This window comes from Squalius cephalus (assembly GCF_949319135.1).
Source record: "Squalius cephalus genome assembly, chromosome: 25".
NCBI lineage: Eukaryota > Metazoa > Chordata > Actinopteri > Cypriniformes > Leuciscidae > Squalius > Squalius cephalus.
The window spans coordinates 21996081-22022397 of NC_137146.1; the positions used below are offsets into that span (position 1 = coordinate 21996081).

At 38.1% G+C, this 26317-nt stretch overlaps 1 protein-coding gene across 1 annotated transcript; it reads right to left on the bottom strand.

Annotated features, from left to right (window-relative positions):
• Positions 1–1275: 1275 nt before the first annotated feature.
• cavin1b (caveolae associated protein 1b) lies at positions 1276–24547 on the bottom strand. Its single transcript, XM_079863815.1, has 2 exons — positions 23713–24547; positions 1276–3897 (listed from the first exon to the last, which is right to left on the bottom strand). The coding sequence occupies exons 1-2, from the start codon at positions 24220–24222 to the stop codon at positions 3040–3042; spliced, it is 1368 nt and encodes a 455-aa protein (XP_079719941.1). The 5' UTR covers positions 24223–24547; the 3' UTR covers positions 1276–3039.
• Positions 24548–26317: the final 1770 nt, after the last annotated feature.

Genomic DNA, 26317 nt, shown 5'->3' on the forward strand with positions numbered 1-26317 from the left:
AATTTTTACAGTGTAAATATGATCAAAAATGGCTGTAAAAATAAATACACATTGTTTATCCTTTTGATGTTTCATTAAAAAAAAATCAAAGTAAAATAATTGAAAGTGAGGGGAAATCACATTATGAAATAGATGTTTTTCTCCAAAACACGTTGGCCACAATTATTGACACCCCTAGAATGTTTTACGAGTAAAATATATATTATATAATGTGGGTAAAATATAATATTCCCATCAATATTTACCTTTTTTTAGCACACCAGGGTGACTAGGAAAATATGATTTCTTGTTTCACAGGAGTTTAAATATGAGGAAACTCAAAGGCCAAATTCCCTTATTCATCCATCACAATGAGTAAAACCAAAGAATATTGTTATGATATGCATCAAAAAATTGTTGAGCATCACAAAATAGAAATGGCTGTAAGAAAATTGCTACAGAATTGAAAATCCCCATTTTGATCATCAGGGCAATAATTAAGAAGTTCCAATCAACTAAAGATGTTACGAATCTGCCAGGAAGAGGACGTGTGTCTATATTGTCTTAATGCACGGTGAGGAGGAGAGTTTGAGTGGCCAAAGACTCTTCAAGGATCACAGATGGAGAATTGCAGAGATTAGGGGGTCAGAAGCCTCATCCCCACATGTTGTTTGGGAGGGTTTCAAGAAAAATCCTCTTATAATGGGCCATGGTTGGATCTTCCATCAGGACAACGGTCCAAAACAAACATCAAAATCAACACAAAAATGTGTTACGGAGCACAAAATGAAGCTTCTGCCATGACCATCCCAGTTCCCTGACCTGATGAGTGGAGTGAACTGAAGAGAAGAAGTTGGGAATCTGAAGGATCTGGAGAGATTCTGTATGAAGGAATGGTCTCTGATCTCTTGTCAGGTGTTCTCCAAACTCATCAGGCATTATAGGAGAAGACTCAGAGCTGTTATCTTGGCAAAAGGAGATTGCAAAAAGTATTTAATAAAAGGGTGCCAATAATTGTGGCCAACGTGTTTTGGAGAAAAACATTTATTTGATAATGTGATTTCCACTCACTTTCAATTATTTTACTTCAAGGTTAAATGTTTGCAAAATTATTGATTGAAAAATCAAAAGGATAAACAATGCAGATTTATTTTTTACAGTCATTTTTGATCATATTTACCAGGTGTGCCATTAATTCTGTATAAGTAAGAAGAAATACTTGCTGTACTTGTAATTATAAAGTACATAAAGTGCAAAAATAATACATTCATTTTGATCAGTCAAGCAGAACTCATGGAATGTGAAGCATGATTGCTTTTATTAACACATTAGTGGTTAAGACGTGACATTACAAGAGAGTATTCATATGCTTCATCAGCTACACAAGCAAAAATAAAATAAAAAAGCTTAAAATAAGCTTAAAAAGATGCTTAAAATAAAAAAGCTAAGATGCTTATAATAGTTTTGCAGTAGGCAATTACTGAAATGATACAATCTGAGCAATTAAGAGAATGAAGGTAACATCTGAGAAATGATTGTGCTCTCTAAGTAATAGCAGTGATCCATAATCATAAGCATTTAATTCAAGATCAGGAGGTGCTGATGACATTAGCTGTTTGCAGTTCATACCTATTTTTTCTTATTATATGTTTGTGCTCATAGGTCTATAAATGAGGAATCGCTGTTGACCTATTATAACATTACCATACATGTCCACCAGGGGACGTGCAAATGTTACACAAACAGTATTGCAGTTCATGACATTCTGAAACCAAGATCATTTTATAGACCTTTATACTTCATCTATAGTCAATGTATTTTGATAGTTTCCAGCAAACCAATGCAAAATATTATGAGGATAAAACGTTTATTCATATAATATTTTCTTGGTGTTTCATTGGTTTCATCTTTTTTTTTAACTATGTATAATTTGTGTGATTTTTCACAATGGGACAAACAACAACAACAACAACAGTGTAACAGTTTGACTATGACAGCCTGTTTTAAGGAAATGTAAAATTATTCATTAAACTCTAAGCTATATAAAAGATATGTAAAAATGAGCACTTAGAAGCAATACTTCAGGTTTTCTTATCTTGGTTTGTTCTTCCACCTTCTATGAAAAGTGAAGAACAGTCTGTAGCTCTGAGACTAGAACAAGAAGAAAAATAATCAGTCACAATTTATATTAAGTGGCCTTAACTCCTAAACCTAACCATACCTCAAAGTCGTTAGCAGGAAATGTGGGAATTTTCCAAAACAACATTTGGCTATACAGTAAATCTATAGTCTTGTGGGTATTTCATGTTAGTGCATAGTAGTTAAGGCCACCTAATATAAAGTGTGACCAAATAATCTTCTAGTACAACAGAACTACCTGTCCAAGAAGTCTGTTGTTCATTTGATCAAGCCTATCTATTTCATATAGTCAAAAATGTCAGTTCATTCTTTCTAACTAGCATAAAAATGTTTCCAGAAACTGTATTTCATCTTATTGGTCAGCATGCCTAGTCCCTGCCCCTTACCCTTATCAAACAAGGTGAACTCAAGGAACTAAGGTACGTGGACTAGTACAGTAAATCTCTCAGTCGCACATACATCAGGTGAACGGAGTCACCTTATATTTGAAACATTTTGCTGCTAGAAAAGACGTAAATACACACATGCAAACGGATACATTCACATTCTCCTGCAACATCCAACATCTGGATCAGCAGTACAGCACACATGTTCAGGGCGCCTACACAATAGAGGTTATGTTATGTCAAAGAACGCTGCAACACTTTAATGGGTGCAAAGGCTGGGAGGACAAAAATCTGGGTTTGGATGCTCTATAGCAAACAAAAGCTTTTCTTGTTTTTATCAATTACAATCTAGAGAGTTGTGCTTTCAGAAATCATATTTGCTGCATTGACACTTGATATCAAACTGAGCCGGCTCATCAACATGGTTAAAAACTTATTTGATGCATTGCCACCCATCAAATGTTCTAATGTGTAAGCGCCAAACACACACATGCACATGCATACACACAAACACACACACACACACACACACACACTAATCGCTGTCTCTGTCATGGTCTTCCACCAACACCAGCTCGTCTCCCCTCTCCAGTAGCGCCCTTATCTCAGGGCTGTCTTCTGTCTCGTCGTCTTCCTCAACCATGTCTCCTCCTTCCATCTCCATCTCCTCATCTTCTCCTCCCTCCATCACTGCGTTCTCCACCTCCTCTGTGTCCCCGCCGACTTCCACCATCTCGGTTCCCTGGATCTCCAATTCTCCCTCACGGATCTTCTTCACGTGGAAGGTGAACGGTGGAACCTTGTAGACAGCCGTTTTGGAGCGGGCATAGATGACGTGGTCAGGAGTGAAAGACTTCATCACCTTCTTCTGCGAGTTCTTCATCTTCTCCTTGTGCTCGGGGTTCACAGACATGCGAGTGGTGAGTTTGCCCATCTTTTTCTCTATGTTGTGACGTGTTTTCTCCAGGTTCTCTCGGGTCTTCTGTTTGGTCTTCTCGAGGTTCTCCTTGGTCTTCTGCCTGGATTTTTCAAAGTTCTCTTTGGTCTTCATGCGAGTTTTCTCCAAGTTCTCTTTGGTCTTCTGTTTGGTCTTCTCCAAGTTATCCTTGGTCTTTTGCTTGGTTTTCTCCATACTTCCCTTGGAGAAAGCGGTTTTGATGCTCTGGACGCGTTGCAGGCTGCTCCGTTTGATGCGCTCTGCTCGAGACTCCCCAATGGTCTCCTCGATCTCCACCTCCTCTTCATCAGAGGACAGGTCCAGATGAACTTTCTCTCTGTCCTCACCTTCATCCTCTGCGGCTGCTTTGTGTTCACCTTCAGCTTCTCCTTCCACAGGCTCTGGAAACTTCATAGATTTGGCCACATTGACTTTTGAAGGTATTTTCACCTCATCCTGCAGAGAGACACCAAAATAGTCATATAATTTACTGCCATGAGGGCAAGCACACATACACAATTCTCAAAACAATTGTCTTTCTTTATCAAAGTATACAAGCAGAGAGAATCTGTGGCGGGCTCCGGGCCTCAAGCCATAACCTAATAAAGAACCTAACTACCGCCTACCAACATGCTACCATTATCCAGGCACCAGTATCTATTTTCCCCATAGCTGTATCTCTCTCCTTAAGGAAATGAGAAAATAATAAGCATCCTTTGCCAAAAGCATGTAACAGATCCCCAAACTAAGCACCACCAAAAACAATCAATGTCCTGTCTTTATTTAACCCATTTAATGGCCCTATTGTTCAGCATCCGTACTAACATTGATGGTGACCTTACTCACAAAAACACACCCACCCACATGCTGAATTTACAACAAGACCATTATTAGGGAGAGTATTTGATTTCACTGAGGTCCTGTTATTATTTTATGGGTCACTACAAACACTTTATCATGCACTTGTATGGTATGTATCATTTAAAGAGTCACCTTCTATTTGGCATTATAATTTTTTTTTATTCCTTTCTTACTTCTTTCTGTATTAGTAAATATGTTCATAAAATGGTTAAATAAAAGATAGTCTTGTGTCTTTTCAATATGTATTTTATATTTTTATTTGAGATGATCTAATTTGGCACAATGTAATTTATATGCCTTCCTTATGTAATAAACTGTATAACATGTCACAGAACTTCAATTTAAAAGTTACTTTCAAAATCGAACAGGTCCCCATTTCACAGATAGCCCTTTTAAATGATGTCAAATGTCAAACAAGCACGTGCAGATAATGCATAAGAGCTATTTTTTAAAAATGACAAATTAATACTTCAGAGGTTGACACAGGGAGAACATGCACAATGTACTGCTGTTCCTCTTATGTTCCTCAACAGTGTTTTTGTTTTCTTTCTTTTGTTGTTCTTCCATTCTTTCATCGCCCTTCCCTTCCGACCTGTCTCCCACCCTCCTGCCCGACCCTAATTCCCTGCATTCCATCCCGCGAAGCCCCTCGTTCCCAAGCGCACTCTTTTCTTCAGCACAATGCTCTGACTTGTTTGTAAAGGAGACATATTTTCCATCCGTGTGATACATTGAGTCATCCCGTTTTGCTACGGTAATGTCTTTGCCAACATTCCCAGGCCAAACTAACTAATACAAGGATGTATTTTCTTATTGTTTGATTTATTATTTCCTCTGCATCAAGCAGGGACAAAGGATCTACACAGAAAACAACAAACATGGAATCAACAAACAAGTAAACAAAGTGTTGGTGTAAAGGTGTTTTCTGCTGCTGTAAATGTTTGTATTTGTATTAATCTACTGTAATACCCCCAACCACATCAAAACAGATGTGTCATCCCACTTGTTCATACTGCACATGGGGGTGGACGTATTTCAGATTAATATATTAATGTCTTAATATTTGGGTTGTACCATGAGGATGATGTATAGTATGCCTGATTTATTTAAGTTCAAGAGTTTATTTTGTGTCAAATAGAGAGAGAAATATTAGAGTAAACCAATTATTAAGACCAATAAGAGCTCTGTCAAAGTTGGAAAATGTTCATTCTAATGGCCTTGTGTGGCGAAATTTTAGTGAAATTTCACAGCCAATAAAAGGTCTACTCTCCATTGTCAATAGTGTAGCAATGTATGAAGCACAACTAACACAGAAATCACCTTTAAACCAAGCAGCTTACACAAATCTGTATGACTGTATGTCTGGATAGCTCTGAATCTGTATAACTTGAGGAAAATCTAACGCTATCTAACCACCAATTCGTACAAATTCGCATGAGTTGGCGTACGAATCGGGCAACTCGTAAAATATATACAAATTGGCGTGAGATCAGGTTGGGAAAATCTGCCTGGGAAAATGTTTTGCCATCTCACAAAACTTTTAATTGTGCAGATTCCAATATAAATGACTAGATTTCTCCAGCGAAAATCGAAAACCGCACCTGACTTCACGCTAAATCAATTTGGGGTTGTGTGGACAAACCCATGACAAAAATGGACAAACCCAACCGTTGGTTAATTTAAACCAACGGTTGGGTTGGTCCATATATTTGACCCAAACATGGGTTGAAGCAACCCAGCATTATTTTTTTAAGTGTAGCGATATCAAGTTTAGCAAACGTTCTCTTCAATAGTAAGTACATCAGCAATGTTTAGAAAACTGTGCTTGTCAAACTATTTCTTGGGGTCAAAGTAAAGCCTGTCGGTTAATTTATGGTCTTTTAGCATGTATCAGATAAAACAGTGGAGATCTGACAGGAAAATGAAGGGAGAAGAGGTCATGTCACAGGCCAGATTTAAATCCAGGTCCCCTCAAGCAAAATACCTTCTTATGGTGTATGACGAACAACACACTATCCCAAAGAATTTTAAGGTAATGAACTTTGCTAGATGCTAATGCTTGCAGGCTAACACAAACAGTACTGAAAAGTCTCAAGTATCAAGACATTTTTATTACACAATCAAAAGTATGGACTAGAATATAAGAAGGGCATCTAATCTAAGCACTAAAGACCCAAAGGTCAGAAGGTCGCTGATCTTGTGTAAACAACATTCTGTAAAAGCAGCTGTAATGGAAGAAACAGTAAGATGGAACATGTTAGAGGAAGTTAGGCAGTCACCTTGGTGAGCCCACATCCCAAAGTGCCTCTCTCAAGTTAATGTTGCATTGTTCTGCTGAGCGGAGAGGAAGGGAAACACGCACTCCACCACTAGAAACCATTGGAAAATGTGAGTAAATGTGAGTATGAAGGGAACGATAAGAGCTGGGGAGTTACTTTTCACATTCCCAAGAAAAATTCCCTTTGAAATTGTTCCCTTTTGAAAGGCTAGATCCCTTCAAACCATGAGACAGAACTCACGTTATACGTTATTAGGTTCATATTTAGTGTAATCTGTGTAAAATGCATGGCTATTTTGTTGTTTGCACTGTGGATTTGAGCATAGTTTGAGCATATAGCATAACAATATACTAATTTTGACTTCATGTGTGCATGACATGGTTTTTACAGAGATCTATAAATCTAACCACAAAATTTGACATTCATTTGTAATGGTATACTTTATCATACTTTAAAAAAAAAACAGTACTTATGGTAATAATACAATTTAAAAGAATTTACTTAAGTGTGAACTGAATGTAATGTTTTTGGACACTTAACTGCATATTAATTGCAGTTAAATGAAAATGTATTATAGTTTAAATTGTATTAAATGCGGTAATATTTACTTTAGAGTGCTTTTTTGACCAATTTAAGTAGGACTTAAGTACTGTACACCTTTATATGTAATTTCATAATTCAGTTGTATTTAAATATGGTTAAAGTGTAATCCCACCATCTCACCCTTCACACACACAACACAGTTGCCTTAGAAACAAGTAACACAGTATCTGAGTCAGTGCAGCAACACATTTTAAGGAATGAGAAATGAATTCTTCCACTTTCTTTCTCATTCTGTCTCTCATCGTGGTCAGGGAAGAAAGATGGTGTCATGCAACGGCTTTCTCCTTTTTTTCCTCTTAAACACAAGGTGTTCTACACGTACACACACACACGTATGAATTACTTTCAGAGACTGCTTGGACTTTTCCATGAGCCAACCACAGAAGCATGGAGGGCCGTGGGCTACAGAGATTGACATAATATATGAGCACAGGAACAGAAGAGTTGTTTGTGTGTCTCTGAGACAGTGTGAACAAACACAAAATGAAACAACAAGAGATCTTTTGACTGTGTGTGCGTCACATGGTGTGTGGTTTGGTTAACTGTCTCTCTATCTGCTGTCTGTCTGTCTGACTCTCTCATGTGTTTGCAGGTAGGTTTGTCATATGCTGATATCAGCTGGCTTCAATCCCAGGTGGGGTTTCCTTTCCTTTATACTTTCATTCATCCGTCCATTTTTCAGACTCTGTCTGTCTTTTGTTTCATATGAAAACAGCTTTTTTCCTCACATACCACAACTTTATATCTCCACAAATGAGAAGAGAAGTGTTTCATTATGGTTCACCACAGAGTAATTTACCAAAAATGGAAATTTTGTCATTATTTATTCTTCTTCTTTCCAAACCCATATGCTGGAAAACAAAAGAAGAATTTTTAAGACCCTAATTCTTAACGTTTAACTTTAACTTTAGGTCCAGATTAGTGAACCGAACAATTTATTCAAAAATCAAGATTGATTCTTGAGTTCACCTCACTGACTCTGATTATACTGTATAAATTTCAATCTATTTCTCACAGTTGCCATCACATGGATTCAGAAGATTTGGAATATTCTTGACTGCATTTATGGTGCTTGTATTCTTTTGGAGATTGATGAAGAACAGCCATTGAATGTTAAAAACCTGCACAAAGTTTTCTTCAAAATATAAAAGTTTTGTTCCACGGAAGAAAGAATGCCATACGGGGTTGAAAGAACAAAATGGTTGAGTTTAATGACAGAATTCTCATTTTTGGTTGAACTAATCCTCATTAGAACAAGAAACCGAGCTGAAAATGTTTGCACATGTCAGCAGACTGATAAATGAAAACACTGTGTGTGCATGGTGGAATATTTCCACTGCCTCACAGAAGCGTCTCTTTTCAGCCACATGTGAAGAGCTCTTTCACATCTGCCTGCCTCCAGCCTGACGTGTCTCTATGGCGACGAGGGATTCCCTCCCAAAACACCCTCCGCCCCACCTTTCCATTCAAAGCCACAGACTACAGCACAGGGTCAGGGAAGAGGGAAAATGAGTGGGTGTGGGGTTTTCCCAAGAATATAGCACTGGATGTGTGGAAGGGAATCCTCCGGACATGTTGCATAACTTCATCATGGAAGGAAATGAAAACGTGGAACACCAGGATAAGGGAGTACGTGTGGAATGTGAATGTGTTTGTCGAGCACAGATGGCTTTGGTAAGATTTAGTAAGATTTAGTTTCACACACACACACACACACACACAAAAACATAAAAACACACAACAGTTTTTTTGTAGTTAATTTACGATTAATCACCCCAAACATTAAAGTTTTTAATATATTTTTATGTTGTAATTCTTTCAAATTGAATCTACAAAATAATTTAGATTCAACATAAGACGGTATATTTTAAATATTTGTTTAATGTCATATTTTTACTAAGCACTATGAATCACTGATGCCAGTATTAAGTTATTCAGTCAAGAGCAGTGAGTGATTTTCTCTTTGTCTTTTGTTCTTTGATTAACAATAATGACAGACAGCAGCAGGTTTATTAGGCTGCTGTCACTTTAAGAGCTGACGCACATGACATAAGTCAGACACATCCTATTTTCTTACAACTTTTTACATTTATTTAACACTTTTTAAATGTAAGACTGTGCCTCCAATGATACTCAAAAAAAAGGGAATTTTGATTTAATTTTGTTAATCTTGAATGGTTTAATAGCACTAGAAAGAATGACAGTGTGGTCAAATACTGTAGCGCAGCCAAAGGATGACAGAAAATAGATGCTGCGTTAACTGTTAAATATTTTTAACGTGTTAAGGCCTGTTCACACCGGGACGAATTTCGCACGTGATATTCGCCGACGTTTAACGCCTCGTTACTAAACAAAGGGCGCCAATGTGAGTGTGCACACCGACACGAAAAACGCCACGCGTAAAAGCGTCATTTTTAAAAAAACGCCTCGGGTTCGTTTTTTTGGTTTGACGCGCTGCGTCAAAAACTATCCAACCAATGAGATTGGCGCTTTTGCTCACGTGTCTGGAGCTTCTGAAGTTACAGTAAAACACAACTTGGGGGCGCTCAAACACAAAACGGTCTTGCCGAGCACACATACGTAACGGCGAAGAAGATATACGCCAAGTAGCGTCTATACTGCCGGGAAGAAATAAGACGAGGAAGATGCAAGGCAAGATGAATGTAGAGCTGCTGGTCTCGTTGGTGTCGGAACATAAAGAACTATATGACAAACGCGACAGCGACTACAAAAATCTTGATAAAAGAGAACCGTTATGGAGTGGTACAGTATTGCACCTTGTGTACCGGGGTATTTCTGTTTTACATTAAGCGCCATCTAATGTCAGGGAATGAATTTGCATGTTCACTCGGCTCATCGTCAGCGAAAATCGCTTGGGTGTGAACACAAAAAACGCGTCGAAAAACGCTGGCGAATAATGCGCGCTGATATTCGTCCCGGTGTGTAGGGTGCTTTATACTGAAAAAAAAAATTATCACAAAATGAACACGTTAATAACTAACCCTAATTAATAATAAAAAGGAAGGTTTAGATGGATTTAAAAAATAGGGAAGTCTACATCACAACTATACAATATCATTGGAATCACAAGTTTATTTCCAGCTGATGAACAATAAAAACACTGAGAGCAGAATCCACCCGACTTGAAAGTGCCAATACAGTAGTTTGATTCTTTTCTGTGACAATACCACACATATACGTAGATGCCACATTCCCTTCTCCACTGTTAACATGCTCTCGAGTGTTCAAGGACCAGCTTTGACCTTTCCAATATGGCAGACGGCTTACTTTAGCGGCCCATAGAAACAGTCGCTAATGAGGCATCTATGTATTCGTTACTATGGTGGCACCTACCAAATTAGATGACTTAAAAAAGTGGAACAGTATTTCCACCAAATATTGATGACTTCACTATTTCACTACTTCATTGATGAGTTCACCTTGGATGCTAAGAGTCAACACTTACACAAACTTAGAGTCAGTCCTTGGCCTTGGACCGCGGCCCTGAAACTGTATCCTCCGCCACTGAGGTGTCATGATTCTCGAAAGACAGAACATAGTATTGGTGTTGTTTGAATTCAAAGTCTGAACTATCTGTTCTTTTATCATGATAATCCTCATCATGTTAATGGAGGAACAGAAGGAGAGAGAAATTGGAAAACACTGTGTGGACATACTCCAGAGAAAAGTCTATTCTTTTCAGCTGTTCTTTTGCGGAGTTATTTTCTCTGCAAAAGAGAGAGAGAGGGAGAGAAAGAGGGAGAGAAAGAGAGAGAGAGAGAGAGAGAGAGAGAGAGAGAGAGAGAGAGAGAGAGAGAGAGAGAGAGAGAGAGAGAGAGAGAGAGAGAGAGAGAGAGAGAGAGAGAGAGAGAGAGAGAGAGATTTGACTATATAAAGTGATGGTATGCTGGCTTTCCCTGCAGGGAATATTTGATGAATCAGAGGCTGTTGTTGAGATAGAGAGAGCAAGGCTGTTCAACTGTTACAACACCAAATTAAACTCTTTGATGCCATAAACACTGGCAGTTTACATGGCAACCGCACAACAATATCCTTATGGTGACCATCAAGACAACTGTGGCAACTGTGTGTGCTTAGCAATTGCGGCTGTCCTCGATAATTCACATCCATGTGGAGTTCTGTGTAAACTTTAGGAAATCAATATACTATAAAATGGCAGAGTCCATTGGAACACGCTGCTCTGAGAAAGTGAACATTGGCATACAGCATCTGGAACTCACAAAGCAATTCTTTATTTTCATATTCATCAACAACAGACTGTTCAAAATTGTTTCCTAAAGGTTTAAGGCATGGCGCATGGAGCAACTCATGCGTTTGTTGCCATGTTGAGTTTTATAAGCAAAGCAGGCAGTTTCCAGTCTGTGGTAAGCTGCAACCCATTTCTTAAACTGACGGTTTCCTATATGCAGTACAGTGAAAAAATATTTAGCTTGTTTTTCAGAACATGCCATCGCCGTTGGTTGGTTCTGCCCGCTGATTTAGAGCGCTGTCTGGCACCACGATCACGGTTGCCATGGTGCTGCTGAGTTACTCTTTCCAATAACAATGGAGGAGAGAGGTTAGTGTTTACACAGAGATTTATGACTGTGTGGAACATCAGTACATCCTCTCTGTACAGCCGTAGTAATGTACCAAATGCTCCCCACAGCAAAATACTGATTCAGACTTCTGTTTCTTATTTTTACACTTTTTTTGCCCTGCACCAAACGCTAAACAGCTCTGAAAATGAATACAAAGGCTTTCAAATTTCTAACACAAAAGGATTACCTTTGTTAAAATATCATACTATTGGCAAATAATAATACATATCCAATATTTAATATTAATATTTAATATTTCTTTGGTCAAAAAAAAAAAATAGGTAATCCCAAATGGTTTACATTTTGTTATTAATTACTCACCCTGATGTCGTTTCAAAACCCATAAAACTTTCGTTCATCTTGATTTTGATGAAATCTGAGTGCTTTCTGTCCCTCCATTGACAGCTACGCAACAGACACTTTTTGACGCTTCAAAAGGTTCATAAATCAGTTGTGGTAAACGGGAGCTCAAGAATGCATGCTTAAAGGGGGGGTACAATGGTGTTTCATGTATTCAGAGTTGTTTACAGTGTTAAAGAGATGGATTCTCATGCTAAACATGGGCAAAGTTTTAAAAAAATATTTTGGACGAATAACGGAGAATTTCTATGCTGAAAATCTTACTTCCGGGTTGGTACAAGTTTCGGCTGTTTTTTTTTAGATCGTGGATCTAATGACGTAGATCAGAGTGCAACTCCTTATATGAGCATTTCTCCCGGAAAAGCGCGCCCGCGAGCACGTCGACTAGAGGAGAGCGAGACCGCGCACATCAACGCGCTTCAACAGGAAATCATCGGCGCCAGCGCTGCGTAGGATTTGTTCAAGAATGTCTCCAAAAAAGTGTGTTTTTGGATGTGAGGGAAAGCTTACCGTGTTCAGTTTTCCAAAGAACCCAGTGTTACAGGAACAGTGGATGCAGTTTGTTTTTCCGGGGCAGCAACGGAGTGTAGGAAGTGCGGTTGTGTGTTCTGGTCGTTTCAGTGACGAATGTTTTATTAACAAGGCCCAGGTCGACGCTGGATTTGCAAATCGTTTGCTATTAAAACGTGGAGCGGTCCCAGTGATAAAAGACCCCATTCATGTAAGTACAACTGGATCAGATTTCTGTCTTTTGCTGGAAATCAAGAACTACCGCTTGACTCTATAGCTCCGCCTCCAGGACCTCGGCTTTTTCCGGAGAGAATCGGAAAGCTGTATTTTTCTATTCTAAGTATAATAAAACTAAACACTTTTTTGAGATATTAAGGATGCACTACTACTCTATAGGTACTCAAGATTAACATGAGATTAGGTGAAACTGTGCATGTTATGTACCCTTTAACGTGCGAGAACCAATGAGGTTCACTGTCATGCGTTATGCACGTTTGAGCTTCAGCAAGAACCAATGATGTTCAATATCTTGTGTTACGCACGTTTGAGCTTCAGCAAGAACCAAGGATGTTCAATATCTTGTGTTACGCAGCACGTTTGAGCTTCCGCAAGAACCAATGAGGTTTGTTCGCGCACGCCAAGCAGGTTCAGTTGAGGTTTATGTTCGCTGATCACTTTTCAAATGTGAATAAAAGCCTAAATTCAATCTGTTCATCATAAAGTGACGAGTCTCTTCAGAAAATTTGGGCTAAACCGCTCAATTCATATGGATTAGTTTTACAATCTCTTTATGAACTTTTTGAAGCTTCAAAGTGGTAGTTGCGTAGACTGTCAATGAAGAGGACAGAAAGCTCTCAGATTTAATCTTCACTTGTGTTTTAAAGATGAACGAAAGTCTTATGGGTTTGGAACAACATCAGGGTGAGTAAATGATGACAGAATTAAATTTTTTGGGTGAACTAACACTTTAACAGTGTGTATATACTCCAATCCACAAACGGCCAGGGATCAATCTCTTTCTCCTTTATTATTGTTCTTGCTGTTTATACAAAGGGGGTAGTTTCTTGTAAAATAAAGAAGAATGCTACCTCTGTGTAGGCCCACTGTGACCATCATTCATCTCAGACAAGAACCACTGCTGGGGACTAGCTACCTAAAAGTAGCAATAGCAATAGTAGCAATAACTACTTTTTTTCCAGTACAGTGTCAGGAGCTATGTTTGGTTTTTTTTCCTCAATGAGTAGCTGTACAGTCTGTCTTCCTAGAATATCCACAAGTAGTAGGAAGTCTGATTCTTTTTTGTTTGTTTGTTTTTCATTTTAGTGATTCAGTTCATTCTGATTAAGTATGTGCGACATTTTACATGTACTTTGTATGGAGTGGTTTATACTTTTAGTTATATGTAGCATAAATGTATTTGGTCATTTTTATACTGTAACCGCGATTAAATACTTTAATAAAACGATTTCATAAAGCTTTGTCTGGAAACTACAGATTTATATGGATAACGTAAGTGGGCGTTGATTATATTATATTTGTGATGTTAGCATTTACTGGGAAGACTAAAAGGAGACACCCCTTAAAAACTGATCATTCAGACATAGGTTCAGAATGAGAGTTGAAAATAATCGTTTTTCCACATATATGAGTGTTTTTTGTGCAAAAAGTGAACAATATAAGTGAACCTCAATGAACATATTAAAATAATTTAAAAAAAATCCATGTCATGACCCCTTTAACACACTTAATTAATTACTCTGAATTAAAAAAGTATATTCTTTTAAAGTATATTAGTTATGTACCAAGTACATTTAATAAGTTAGAGTTTACTGAAGTGTACTGTTTTTACTGTTATGTTGCTTTTTTTTTTATTAAGTTAACAAAGGGCATCTAAACTGTAGTTTAACTTCTTTAAATTACAAGTATATTGTAGCTCATATACAGTTTCAAAGAATCCTGAAAAGAAGGAGAAAATGAAAGATGGAGGGTAGGAGATAGAGAGCACACAAGATAAAGCCAATGCCAAACTGAGAAACATGGGCCAAAAGCCAGAGTCATGCTGTTATGCCTCATGCCCGTCTGAAGATTAACTGCACAGAAAGAAATCAAAAAAGACACACAGCACTGGGCCGTGCCAGCGGTGGATATAGCCATCCATTCTGCTATTCCCTTCAGCTGGACATGATGCTTTCTGATCAATTACAGAGAATAACCCAACTTCATCTATGAGCCTTCTCCCCCTCTCATAATCAAACAACTATGCAGCGGATCCTATTTATAGCAACCACTAGTGCCGTTCCTTCCCTTCTCACAGATGTGTGTGTGCTAGCTGTGTTTTAGAAGCCCAGATGTCGTTCTGTTCTCATAGCGTCACCCTGCATGCTTCTTACTGTCTGTTTCACAAACTTTTCCTCTAATGCTCTTGTTTTCCAGCTCTCATACGCTGTCTCTCTCTCTCTCTTCGGTCAGTGGAGAAAGCCCCTGCCTCGCTGAAATTGCTTCCAAAGTGACACAAGGCAAATGGGCTTTTCTACATGACGCAGACAACGGGAGTATTTCTGTAACTTTGCCATATATGGTATACCAGTGTAACGGGCAGTTAAAATACATTAGTTATCAACTTACTCTAGTATGTGATCAGTCTTCATTATGTAAGTTATATGATACACTTAAGCATTCCAGCCTCTATAAGGTGGACAAGATCCAAGTTTGTCCTTCTAATTTCTCACTTATCTCTACTTGAATTAAATCATCTTAATCCATTGCTACAGATTTCTCACCATAATCAAAATATTTTAGATTTTAGCTCATGGACTTTTGAGGATTGACTTTCATATTGCTGCCTATTCTGAACAGGATCCACTTAGAGAGGAAGAGATTGAACCTAACTAACAACTAACAAAGGTGTGCTGAAGGATCTATTTTATATACTATAAACAGCTACAAAAATCTTAAATGTTTTACAGTTTTTTTCGATTGCTAAACGACAGTGGGCACAACTGGAGTCACATGTGCAAAACTCTAACTACAGTCTGCACAGCAGCAGTTCATGTGGACCAAACTCTAGTTCGTTTTTCATTGCTTGAACACAGTTTTCAAAACTCTACACACTTATCCCATGACTTTAACCACAACCTGCACAACACTCTGGACTTACAGCACTTTGTTCAAATGGTAACACACTGCTGTCAAAACTGTGAACCACACATTCAAAACAGAATAGATTTCAGCCTTGTGCCTTTCAAACACTGCTGATTGCAATTTCAGCTGAAAGGCTCCCATACACAAAATAAATATATTTGAAATATATTTTTGGAATATATGCAAATATTCGAAATTGGCCCAATAAATATATTTTAGTTACAGTAAATATATGTAAATATATTTCACACTTACAGTAACATCATATATTTTTGTTATATTTCAGAATATATTTCAAAATGATAAATATAAGTGACCAACAATGCAAATATATTTCAATGTATTTGGAATATATGCCACATCTATTTTTTACACTTTACTGTAAAATATATTTCAATATATTTTTTTTCTGTATGGGTGGAGGTGGAAAGTGTTTGGTCACCACCCACATGACCAAATGTCTCTTTTGGAAGCCATGCGTGCCGGATGTGAGGACACGAGTCCAGAGGACTGCCAGGGATATAAGGCACTCCAGAAGGTTCTTCCCCAGGTGCATGGCAAGAGAGAACATTAGATGTGATGTTGATGAAAACCTGTGGCCTGATGCTAGAAAGAGGCAGGATTAGCCCCTCAATTATTTGTTTGAATTACAGTATGTACTTTTAGTTTCTACCTTTTTTCTCATTACTGTAATTCCGTAAATTACTACAGACTATTGAAGCAAACTGCTAATTTTCATTTACCTTAAAGAATTGTTATGTTCTAAAAAATTAAATAAATCACGTGAAAGAATGTCACTCTTTTCTTTGAAGAAAATATTACTTTGTATGAAGTCACTGAAATTGTTCAAACTGTAAAGATGAAAAGTTAGTATTTTCTGTATTGGTGTTTGATGCTAGTGTTTTTACTCTCAGTGTGTTCTGAGTGACAGTGTGTGTTATCTCAGTGAGGGTTGTGCATAGTGTTTGGCTGCACTGAGCCTGTTTTGAGCCATGTGTTAAGAGTTGTGTTGCTTGGAGTGAGTTTTGCAGGTGATGTGAACTGTTGAGCTCAGGTGACTGTTGGTAGTGCAGACTGTAGTTAGAGTTTTGCACATGTAGCTCCAGTTGTGCTCACTGTCGTTTAGCAATCGAAAAAAACTGTAATTATGCAATTTATTCTATATTTATATTATTTCTATTTTAAATGAATAATGTTTTATTCATCAGATAATTCTGAAGAAAAACATTTATCATGATTTCCACAAAAATATTTAGCAGCACAACTGTTTTCAACATTGATAATAATAATAAATGCTTCCTGAGCAGCAAATCAGCCTATTAGAATGATTTCTAATACACAGTGTGTGTGTGTGTGTGTGTGTGTGTGTGTGTGTGTGTGTGTGTGTGTGTGTGTGTGTGTGTGTGTGTGTGTGTGTGTGTGTGTGTGTGCGTTTCTTTTTTACGTTTATTGTGAAATTAAATAGCTTGCATACCTTATTATTATTATATTATTAAACTGCTCACATAACAGCTATCAGTGACAGTCATAGCAAATGTATTCAACAGTTTGAGGTAAAGTTCAGGCCATTGAGCCGTCAGGATTTGGGAGGCAGGGAGTATCAGGGTGTGAAAGGTACTGGCAGGTTGATAAATGTGTGATATACTGGCAGGGTAAAACTGAGTGGTTGCAAAATGGGATGAGAAGCAAAAGAGCTGGATGGAGACGGGGGAGTTTTAGGAGTCAGGATGCCTAAAGAATGAATCACCACGGTAAATATGAGCTCCACTTTGTTAAAACACCACACCCTACCACAAAACCCTCCTCTCTTATTCCCTTTCCTGCTTTCACTGAATAGAAGAATAAGAACTGGAATACACCTTTAAATCCATGCCCAGAGGGCCCAAGAAGCAACAATGAATGTTACTAAAGTGTTAGGAGTATGGAGTAAATCACTCCGCAGAAGTAGCAGTGCTTCGCCTTCTGAGAATATAGTTCCCAGTATGTATACGGTTAGAAGATGGCTGTGTCTCATGTGACCTTGTTCTTTGTAAACGCGGTGACTTTACAAATCACAACATGTAAATAGGAAAATGTTGGCGTTATTTTGTCACTTATTGGGAGCCGTATGCTAGCTGGAGCCATTTACCTCCAGTCTTTGTGCTAAGCTAGGCTAGCAGTGGGTGCGTCAGACAGAGTTACGGCACGCACGGAGATGAGAAGGGTATGTATGGACTTATCTAACTCTGGGGGATACAGTGAATAAGTCCCAAAAAGTCGACATGTTCCTTTAATATATTAATAGGCTATAGGCTATGAAGAGTTCTTCATTCATTCTCACTGTAATTAACACAATTATTATTGTTTAATTAGCTCATAGTAAAGGAATTGTTTATTGTTATTAGAAGTAAATAGTTCTCACTTTAGATTAGGTCACGGAAAATGGGAAATTTCATAAATTAGACATTAATTGCATTCATATTCAGTATTCCTTAAAATGTTTACAGATACATTAAGCACAATTAAGTGGAGCACTTAATTAATGACTTTTTTCCATTTTCCGCGACATAATCTGAAGTGAGAACTATTTACAATTAATAAGTTGTTTAAAAAGCATAAAAAACATTATCTTGCTCTTTAAATATGAGCTAATTAAACAATAATAATTGTGTTATTAATAGTGTTATCCAAGCATTTATTTTTTCTGGGTTTTTTTTTTTTTTTTTCATTTTTGGGAAGGGAATGAACCTATGAATCTTAGTGATGCCGTTTATATTTATATATGTAGCCTACCTACTTTCCTATTACATGTTCCTAGTTTTTAATAATTCTACGCATGTTATCCCAACTAAGTTTTTTTTTTTTGGGGGGGGGTCTTTATAATGTTTTCTCAAATTGTAATAGATTGCTGTGTTTTTTCTGCATTAGAAAGGTTTCACAAATAAAGACCAAAATAGTATATTTGAAAAAAGAAAATTCTAAATCACATATGCTCACATGAGATGAAGACTCATCAGCAATCAAATAAAAGCAACTTTTTTCTATGTTAAGCAGTTCACCTCATGGAGGCTGACATGTGAAATACATACTATGTGCTATTACTTAGTAACCTCTATTGTTTTTGGACTCTTTTGCTTACAGAAAAAACTATCACAACTGACTGCAGAACATTTCTACAATGGGGTCAGTAATTGAAAATATTTGTATAATGCTGCATCCACACCACTAGGTGTCAGTATAAGTCCAAGATAACTGCAATATCGGCCAGTGCTACATAAACAAACAAAAAATTTCAGAGGTCACTTTTAAGTCCCACCTAAATATCAAGTTTCACTCATAAATCTGTCTTATTAAGTAAAATGGGTTCCACACATACAAGAGAACGTAAAAATTTAATAACTGCAAAAATCCAAACCATTATGATAATGTGCTGCAAGACATTTGTACCTTTACTATTACCTGAAACACATTACACACAACTATGATACTTAACTGATGCCAACTGATCTAAAAAAAAAAAAGAAAAAAAAAAGAAAAAAAAACCTTTTGTCCCACTCAATTGAATATCAAACACATAATCAAAAGAGAGAATGAATTATGTCAAAAGCATGTTAGCACAAGATGTAGCTGAGTGAGAGACAGTCAGTTGTAGCAGCAGCAGATGACAGGATGAATGCTTGTGATGATATAGACGGGTCAGAAAGGCAAAGACTCAGCAGTACTAAACAAGATTCTAGGACTACGATTACAGCTTCCATCTGCTTGAAAGAGAAAAGACCAAAGTTGCAATATTGACCATTTTGTGTCCAGGAGTGTCCCATCTCCTCTTACTACTGTCTCTGCTGTAGTCTAACTACATTACATTATGACTAGCTTTCAGTAGCTTGTCAACTAGCTTCCACAACACTACATGACAGTCCCTGCTGAATGACAACTATTATTCTTTCACTCAGAACAGAAGAGCTAAAGGTTGTGAAGAGAGGGGCGTCTCCCTTGGGCAGGGACACAAAAACTCCACTAAACACATTCTAACTCGTGACCCTGGAGTGTCTGTCAGACACACATTTCACAAATTATGAAATATAACGTTGGCCTACTGTGCTAAAGGAGACAAACGATTAGTTTGCTCTTTGTCCTTTAAACCATTTCAACACACCCGTCGAACATGCAAATCAGATGTGTGTGTAATTATCTAATGGTTAGATTTGCATGCCATTGCTGAAACGTCTTGGCACTGATGAGTTCAGCACTCTCCATATGACATGCATTAGGCCTGAAACATATGCAAGTTTTTGAATGTAAACGCTTCTACTGAAGCTTGATTTCAAGAAACGCTGTGCTCTAAAATGCACCAGAATGCAATTTATAACACAACACTCAGCATTGCTGTACAAAGGGTGCTATAGCAGACATTAGCATAAACTATTTTCTACTGTCAGTTGTTCAAAACAGCATCAAAGAACTAGTGCCAACGACTGTTTTTTTCACCTTACGTCCTCTGCATCTGAGCCAAAATGTTACATTTTAACGCACCAGAAAGATTGACGGCTAATAGCCAACTACCATGAGCATTCGCGCATGCGTTAGAGGAAATAACTTATAACTACAAATAACAAGGTCACATGAGACACAGTCATCTTCTAACCGTATACATACTGGGAACTATATTCTCAGAAGGCGAAGCACTGTTACTTCTGCGGAGTGATTTGCTCGCAGCACCTGAGAAGCCCTGTGGTGAGGAGCAGAGAGTTCGCTCAGAGTTGGAGTTTGCTCCCCGTGGTGAGGATCCCTGCTCCTCACCACAGGGCTTCTCAGGCGCTGCGAGCAAATCACTCCACCCAAGTAGCAGTGCTTCACCTTCTGAGAATATAGTTCCCAGTATGTATACGGTTAGAAGATGGCTGTGTCTCATGAGACCTTGTTATTTGTACACGCTGTGACTATACAAATCACAACATGTAAATAGGAAAATGTTGGTGTTATTTTGTCACTTATTGGGAGCAGTATGCTAGCTGGAGCCATTAACCTCCAGTATTTGTGCTAAGCTAGGCTAGCGATGGGTGCGTCAAACAGACTTACAGCACGCACGGAGATGAGAAGGGTATGTATGGGCTTGTCTAACTCTTGGGGATACGGTGAATAAGCTAAAGTCCCAAAAAGTCGGCGTGTTCCTTTAAGGGATACAATTACCACAGGGGGACTTTAATTAAGTGGCTTTGATGAAAGTAAATCAGAAATGTATTTTTCGCTTTGAGTTATGTCTGTGAAATAATCATCACAAAGGCTACACATTTTTCTAATCAACTGTAATATCACTGTAGTACCATTTATTTAATATGTTTTATATTTAATATTAAAAAAAAACAACAACACCAGTTGGCTGTTTGCATGTCAGTCAGAAGGTCTATTCCTCAAGTGGGCCAGTTGCTCTTGGCCAAAATAAGCTGCAGACCATGACAAAGTCAAAAGTCTGACGACTCAAGACAATAAAGCGAGAATGCATGTTGTATAATGTGATGCTCACATACATCGACCAAGTATTCACATCTATTTGCATATTTGACTTTGTTTCTCTATAGAAGAAAAAGAAGAGGGATTGAGCAAGTAAATGAAGGAACAAATTAATGAAAAGAGTGGAATTTGATCTTCCTAAACTTGCAAAATAACAGGGTGGAACTGTGAGCGACCCACCCTCCCTCTCTGATGAGCGAAGGAAGGATATTGGGAAGAGTAATTAGTGGAGTGTGTGTGCGTGGGGCGGGCAGCTCCAGCCTCTTCTGACTCACTGTGTGGAAACTCTGAATGTTCTTGCGCCACTGTGCAAAGCTGCAAGCTATTACACATCGCATTATACAGCCGAAAAAACCTCTAACTACAGACAGACTGTCTGAGTAAATCTCTCTGACTATTTTTGCATGAGGCTACCATTTTTTAGCTTTTCCCACTCACCTCTACTCTGTCCTTACCCTCTGTTCATGTTCTTCCATTCCCTCTTTCCCTAACAAACCACTCCCTCCCTTTTTAAAATAGTCTCTGGATTTTGTTTGTGGTATTTTCCATCTCTGAGAAAAAGAAAGAGACCTTCTCTACATTAATCCAGCATGACTGCCGTGTTGGGGAGAGAATGCATGTAAAAACATGTCAGTGTTCGTTTATTCTGCGGCCATCAAACAGAATCCTGCTTTTATAAGGCAGCAGGTAGCCCAGCTCCGAACACACACAGTATGTGTGGCCGTCAGTTCACACTAACACAGTTTTTTTCCTTCAGAAATCAGAATACATAAAAACTACATTTAAAATGCTTTTATTTATTTTTTCCTTAAAGGGATAGTTCACCCAAAAATTGTAATTCAGTCATCATTTACTCACCCTCATGTTGTTCAAAACCTGCATGAGTTTCTTTCTTTTGTTGAACACCTAAAAATAAATTCTGAAGAATGTTGGTAACCAGACAGTTGATGGTAGCCATTGACATCTGTAGTATGTTTTTTTTTTTTTTTTTTTTACTATGGAAGTCAGTGGCTACTATCAACTGTCTATACCAACATTCTTCTAAATAGCTTCTTTTGTGTTCAACAGAAGAAAGAAACTCAAACAGATTTGGGACAACTTGAGTGTGAGTAAATGATGACAAAATTTTCATTTTTGGGTGAACTATCCCTTTAAGCCACACCTTAATGTCTGAGATAACAAAATGTCACGATTAAAAGATTCTGCTTCTTCTCAGAAGTCATTTCTTCATTATTTTTTGCCCAATGGCTTTTAATCATGTGGTGATTTTTAGTATGAGGTCAGTTCACACAGTTGTCCTAGAGTAACCAGGTGTTGTTTTATGCATTAACTACCAACATTTCACAATAAACATGACCAAATATCTCTGTAATCTTAAATTTACACTCAATTTTTACACTTAATTTTACACAAGAAAGGTCTGTAAAAATAGTGTACTGCACTAATAGGAAGATTTTTAAACATATAAACAAATAAACAGATTTTTCACAAGTGTTTTACTCGTATTGTGAAGCACACATTAGGTTTGAATGAAATGTCTGTAAACTTAATGAAAAGGGTATTGGTAAAAAAAAATTCACAGATGTTTTTCTTACAGTGTAACCATATATGTGACTTAAACTTCTTGTTATATGTTGTGCTTGAAAAGTGTGCTTATACTTTTATTCTGTAAAACAAGTGACATTTTTCCTCAATAAACTCCTAATTACTGCTTATTAATAGTTAGTAAGGTAGAATATGGTCATGCAGAATAAGGCATTAAAACGTGCTTAAAGACAAGTACTAATAAACAGCCAATATCCTAGTAATATGCATGCTAATAATCAAAGTTAATAGTGAGAATTGGACCCTAAACTAAAGTGTTACCCATAAACTCATTACCCAAAGCCACACCCTACCAACTAACTGTGACATGTGATGTACCCTGCATTTTACATTACACTGGTAGGCCTATACAAATGTATTATACAAATCACATTTACAAAACACAGTTGTGATGTCTTCTACAAAATATTTTTGGAAATTATGGAAAGAAAAAACACAAGCGAGATCTCGTCAATATCCCAAACGTTTCTCCCAGACACCAATAACTTTTACAATAACTTTTACAAAGACTTTTACTTTGTTTCTCTTTTTAAAAAAAACACACAACAGGAATATTGCTTCTAATTTGAGAAGAGATCTCAACAGTGAAGAGATAACAATAACGTTTCTTATCAATTTCCTCCAAGATCTGAGCTATGAGCTATCTGTTGTGCATTCATTAGATCTATTGCATGTCAACAATTGTCATTTGTCTCCACTTTTATTCATCATAGAAAATTTCAAGACAAACATTTAAGACAATGTTGATGTTTCATTGAAATATAACTGAGAACTCGTGAACCTGAGCAATCCTAAGTGTCGTCTGTGTGCACACCCCTCACCTGGTAGATCATGACTTTGAAGTTTCTTCTCTTCAGAAGTTCGTTCTCGTTGCTCTCCAGGCGTTTGATCTGCCCGGCCTGTTTCTCCATGTTCCCCCGCACCGACTTCACGTTCACGCTCACCTTACGCACCTTCTCCAGCATCTTATTGACCGTGTTTGCCGTGGTGGTGTGGCTCTTGGACAGTTTGGTGAGTTCCCCCTGGATGCCCATCACTGATCTCTCCATCTCCTTTTGACGGGCTTCCAGCCCAGCCTGCGTCTGCTGGATCTGGTCCACGGCTCCGATGATTTTGTCCAGCAGCGCCAGGACCATGACTCCATTCATCTCACCTTTCTCTCCCTCACCTGCCTCTTCTTTCTCAGCGGCATCTTTTGTTTTGTTCTCAGTGTTGACTTCATCTTCATCATCAGAGCCTGGGAGATTCATTTCATCTTCTGAGATCTCAGTAAGGGATTTGTGCAGCTCAGGCACCTCCAGGTGCAGATGGCTGTCTTGAATCACTTCCATGTTTAAAAGCTTAAGTATCTAGTAAAATCAATGGAATGTGAAAGGATAAAAGCAGTGGAAAGTTCTGTGTCCTTACTCGCCTTTCTTTCTGCTCTCAGGATTCCCCTCTAGAGTTCACCTAACTGTTCCCTCCTCTGTCACACTAACCACATCTGCTCTCCTCTTTCTCTCTCTCTCTCTCTCTCTCGTGCTCTCTCTCTCTCACTCACTTTCTCTCTCTCTCTGTGTGTGTTTGGGATCTGGCCAGAGCAGCAGAGGCTGGCGAGTAGGCTGTGGACGGTCTGTACTGCATGAGCGCTGGGTCGTGAATGCCACACTTTCCTGTGAAACCCTCCAGACAAATCAGCTGCGTGCCAGCTGCCTTCCTCTTACCCACTGACACTCCCCCTGCACCGTGTGTAGCTCTACATGTGTGTGTGTGTGTGTGTGTGTGTTGGAGAGCAGTGCTCCACCCTGTGGCCTGCACTGGGACCCCATAGTAAAAAAAAAAAAAAGTCTACATTTAGAGTCCATGAAGAGTCCATGATCTACTCTAGAAAAAGTAGTTTTCTTCTATGCTCACTGTGGTTTTGCCAAGTAAGACATGTTCCTGGAACAACATATAGTCGATCCTGGAACATCATTCCAATCCAAAAATGTAGTCCTAACCCTATCCCTACAACTAAACCTAACCCTTCCCATAACTTATCCCTAAAATCACAGGGGAATATACTGATAGATGCACCTAACCCTGGTTGTACTGGTAACTTGACATAAACTGTTAACTCGTCCCTCAAATCTGATTTGATTGATTGTTGACTGGAATGTTGATCCAGGAACATGTTGTACTTGGTGAAATCATGTTCACCTTTATTCTACATAAGGATGGTCCACCTTGTGGCTGTCATGATCACATGACCATGACAAATACTACACCCCTGAAATAATAGGACATAACCTTGTACATAACCACAAAAGGTTATTAAAACATTATTTAAAATGTACCTTAAAGGTGTAAATTAATGTTAAGAAACAGGCACGAAAGCGTACTCTAGAGCTCTTTATGGGCTCTTTACTGGCCTTATCTTATTAATACTATATAACCTCTAAGTACAGTTTTTTTTAATTATATACTTTTTTAGATTTGAAGTTTACAGTTAAGTGCAATTCTTTACAAATTTCAACAGAAACGACATACAGCATCAGTACATGTGGCAGTACACTAATTTAAAAGGCAATAGAAATAATTCTGAAATTCCTACTTAAGGGTCAAAAATTCACTCTAAAATTCAACTTTAGAATTGTATTTAATATAAATTTAAACTATAATACATTTTCATTTAACTGTAAATAACAAGCAATTAAGTGTCTGAAAACATCAGTTTGCACTTATCCTTTTTAAGTATATTATTTCTGTAATAAGTACTATTAAAGTGTACGTCTTAGGTGAACTCAAATATTTCTTATCAAATTCTGCCAAATCAAATCGCTATTTGATATACACTCACCTAAAGGATTATTAGGAACACCTGTTCAATTTCTCATTAATGCAATTATCTAATCAACCAATCACATGGCAGTTGCTTCAGTGCATTTAGGGGTGTGGTCCTGGTCAAGACAATCTCCTGAACTCCAAACTGAATGTCAGAATGGGAAAGAAAAGTGATTTAAGCAATTTTGAGCGTGGCATGGTTGTTGGTGCCAGACGGGCCGGTCTGAGTATTTCACAATCTGCTCAGTTACTGGGATTTTCACGCACAACCATTTCTAGGGTTTACAAAGAATGGTGTGAAAAGGGAAAAACATCCAGTATGCGGCAGTCCTGTGGGCGAAAATGCCTTGTTGATGCTAGAGGTCAGAGGAGAATGGGCCGACTGATTCAAGCTGATAGAAGAGCAACTTTGACCGAAATAACCACTCGTTACAACCGAGGTATGCAGCAAAGCATTTGTGAAGCCACAACACGCACAACCTTGAGGTGGATGGGCTACAACAGCAGAAGACCCCACCGGGTACCACTCATCTCCACTACAAATAGGAAAAAGAGGCTACAATTTGCACGATCTCACCAAAATTGGACAGTTCAAGACTGGAAAAATGTTGCCTGGTCTGATGA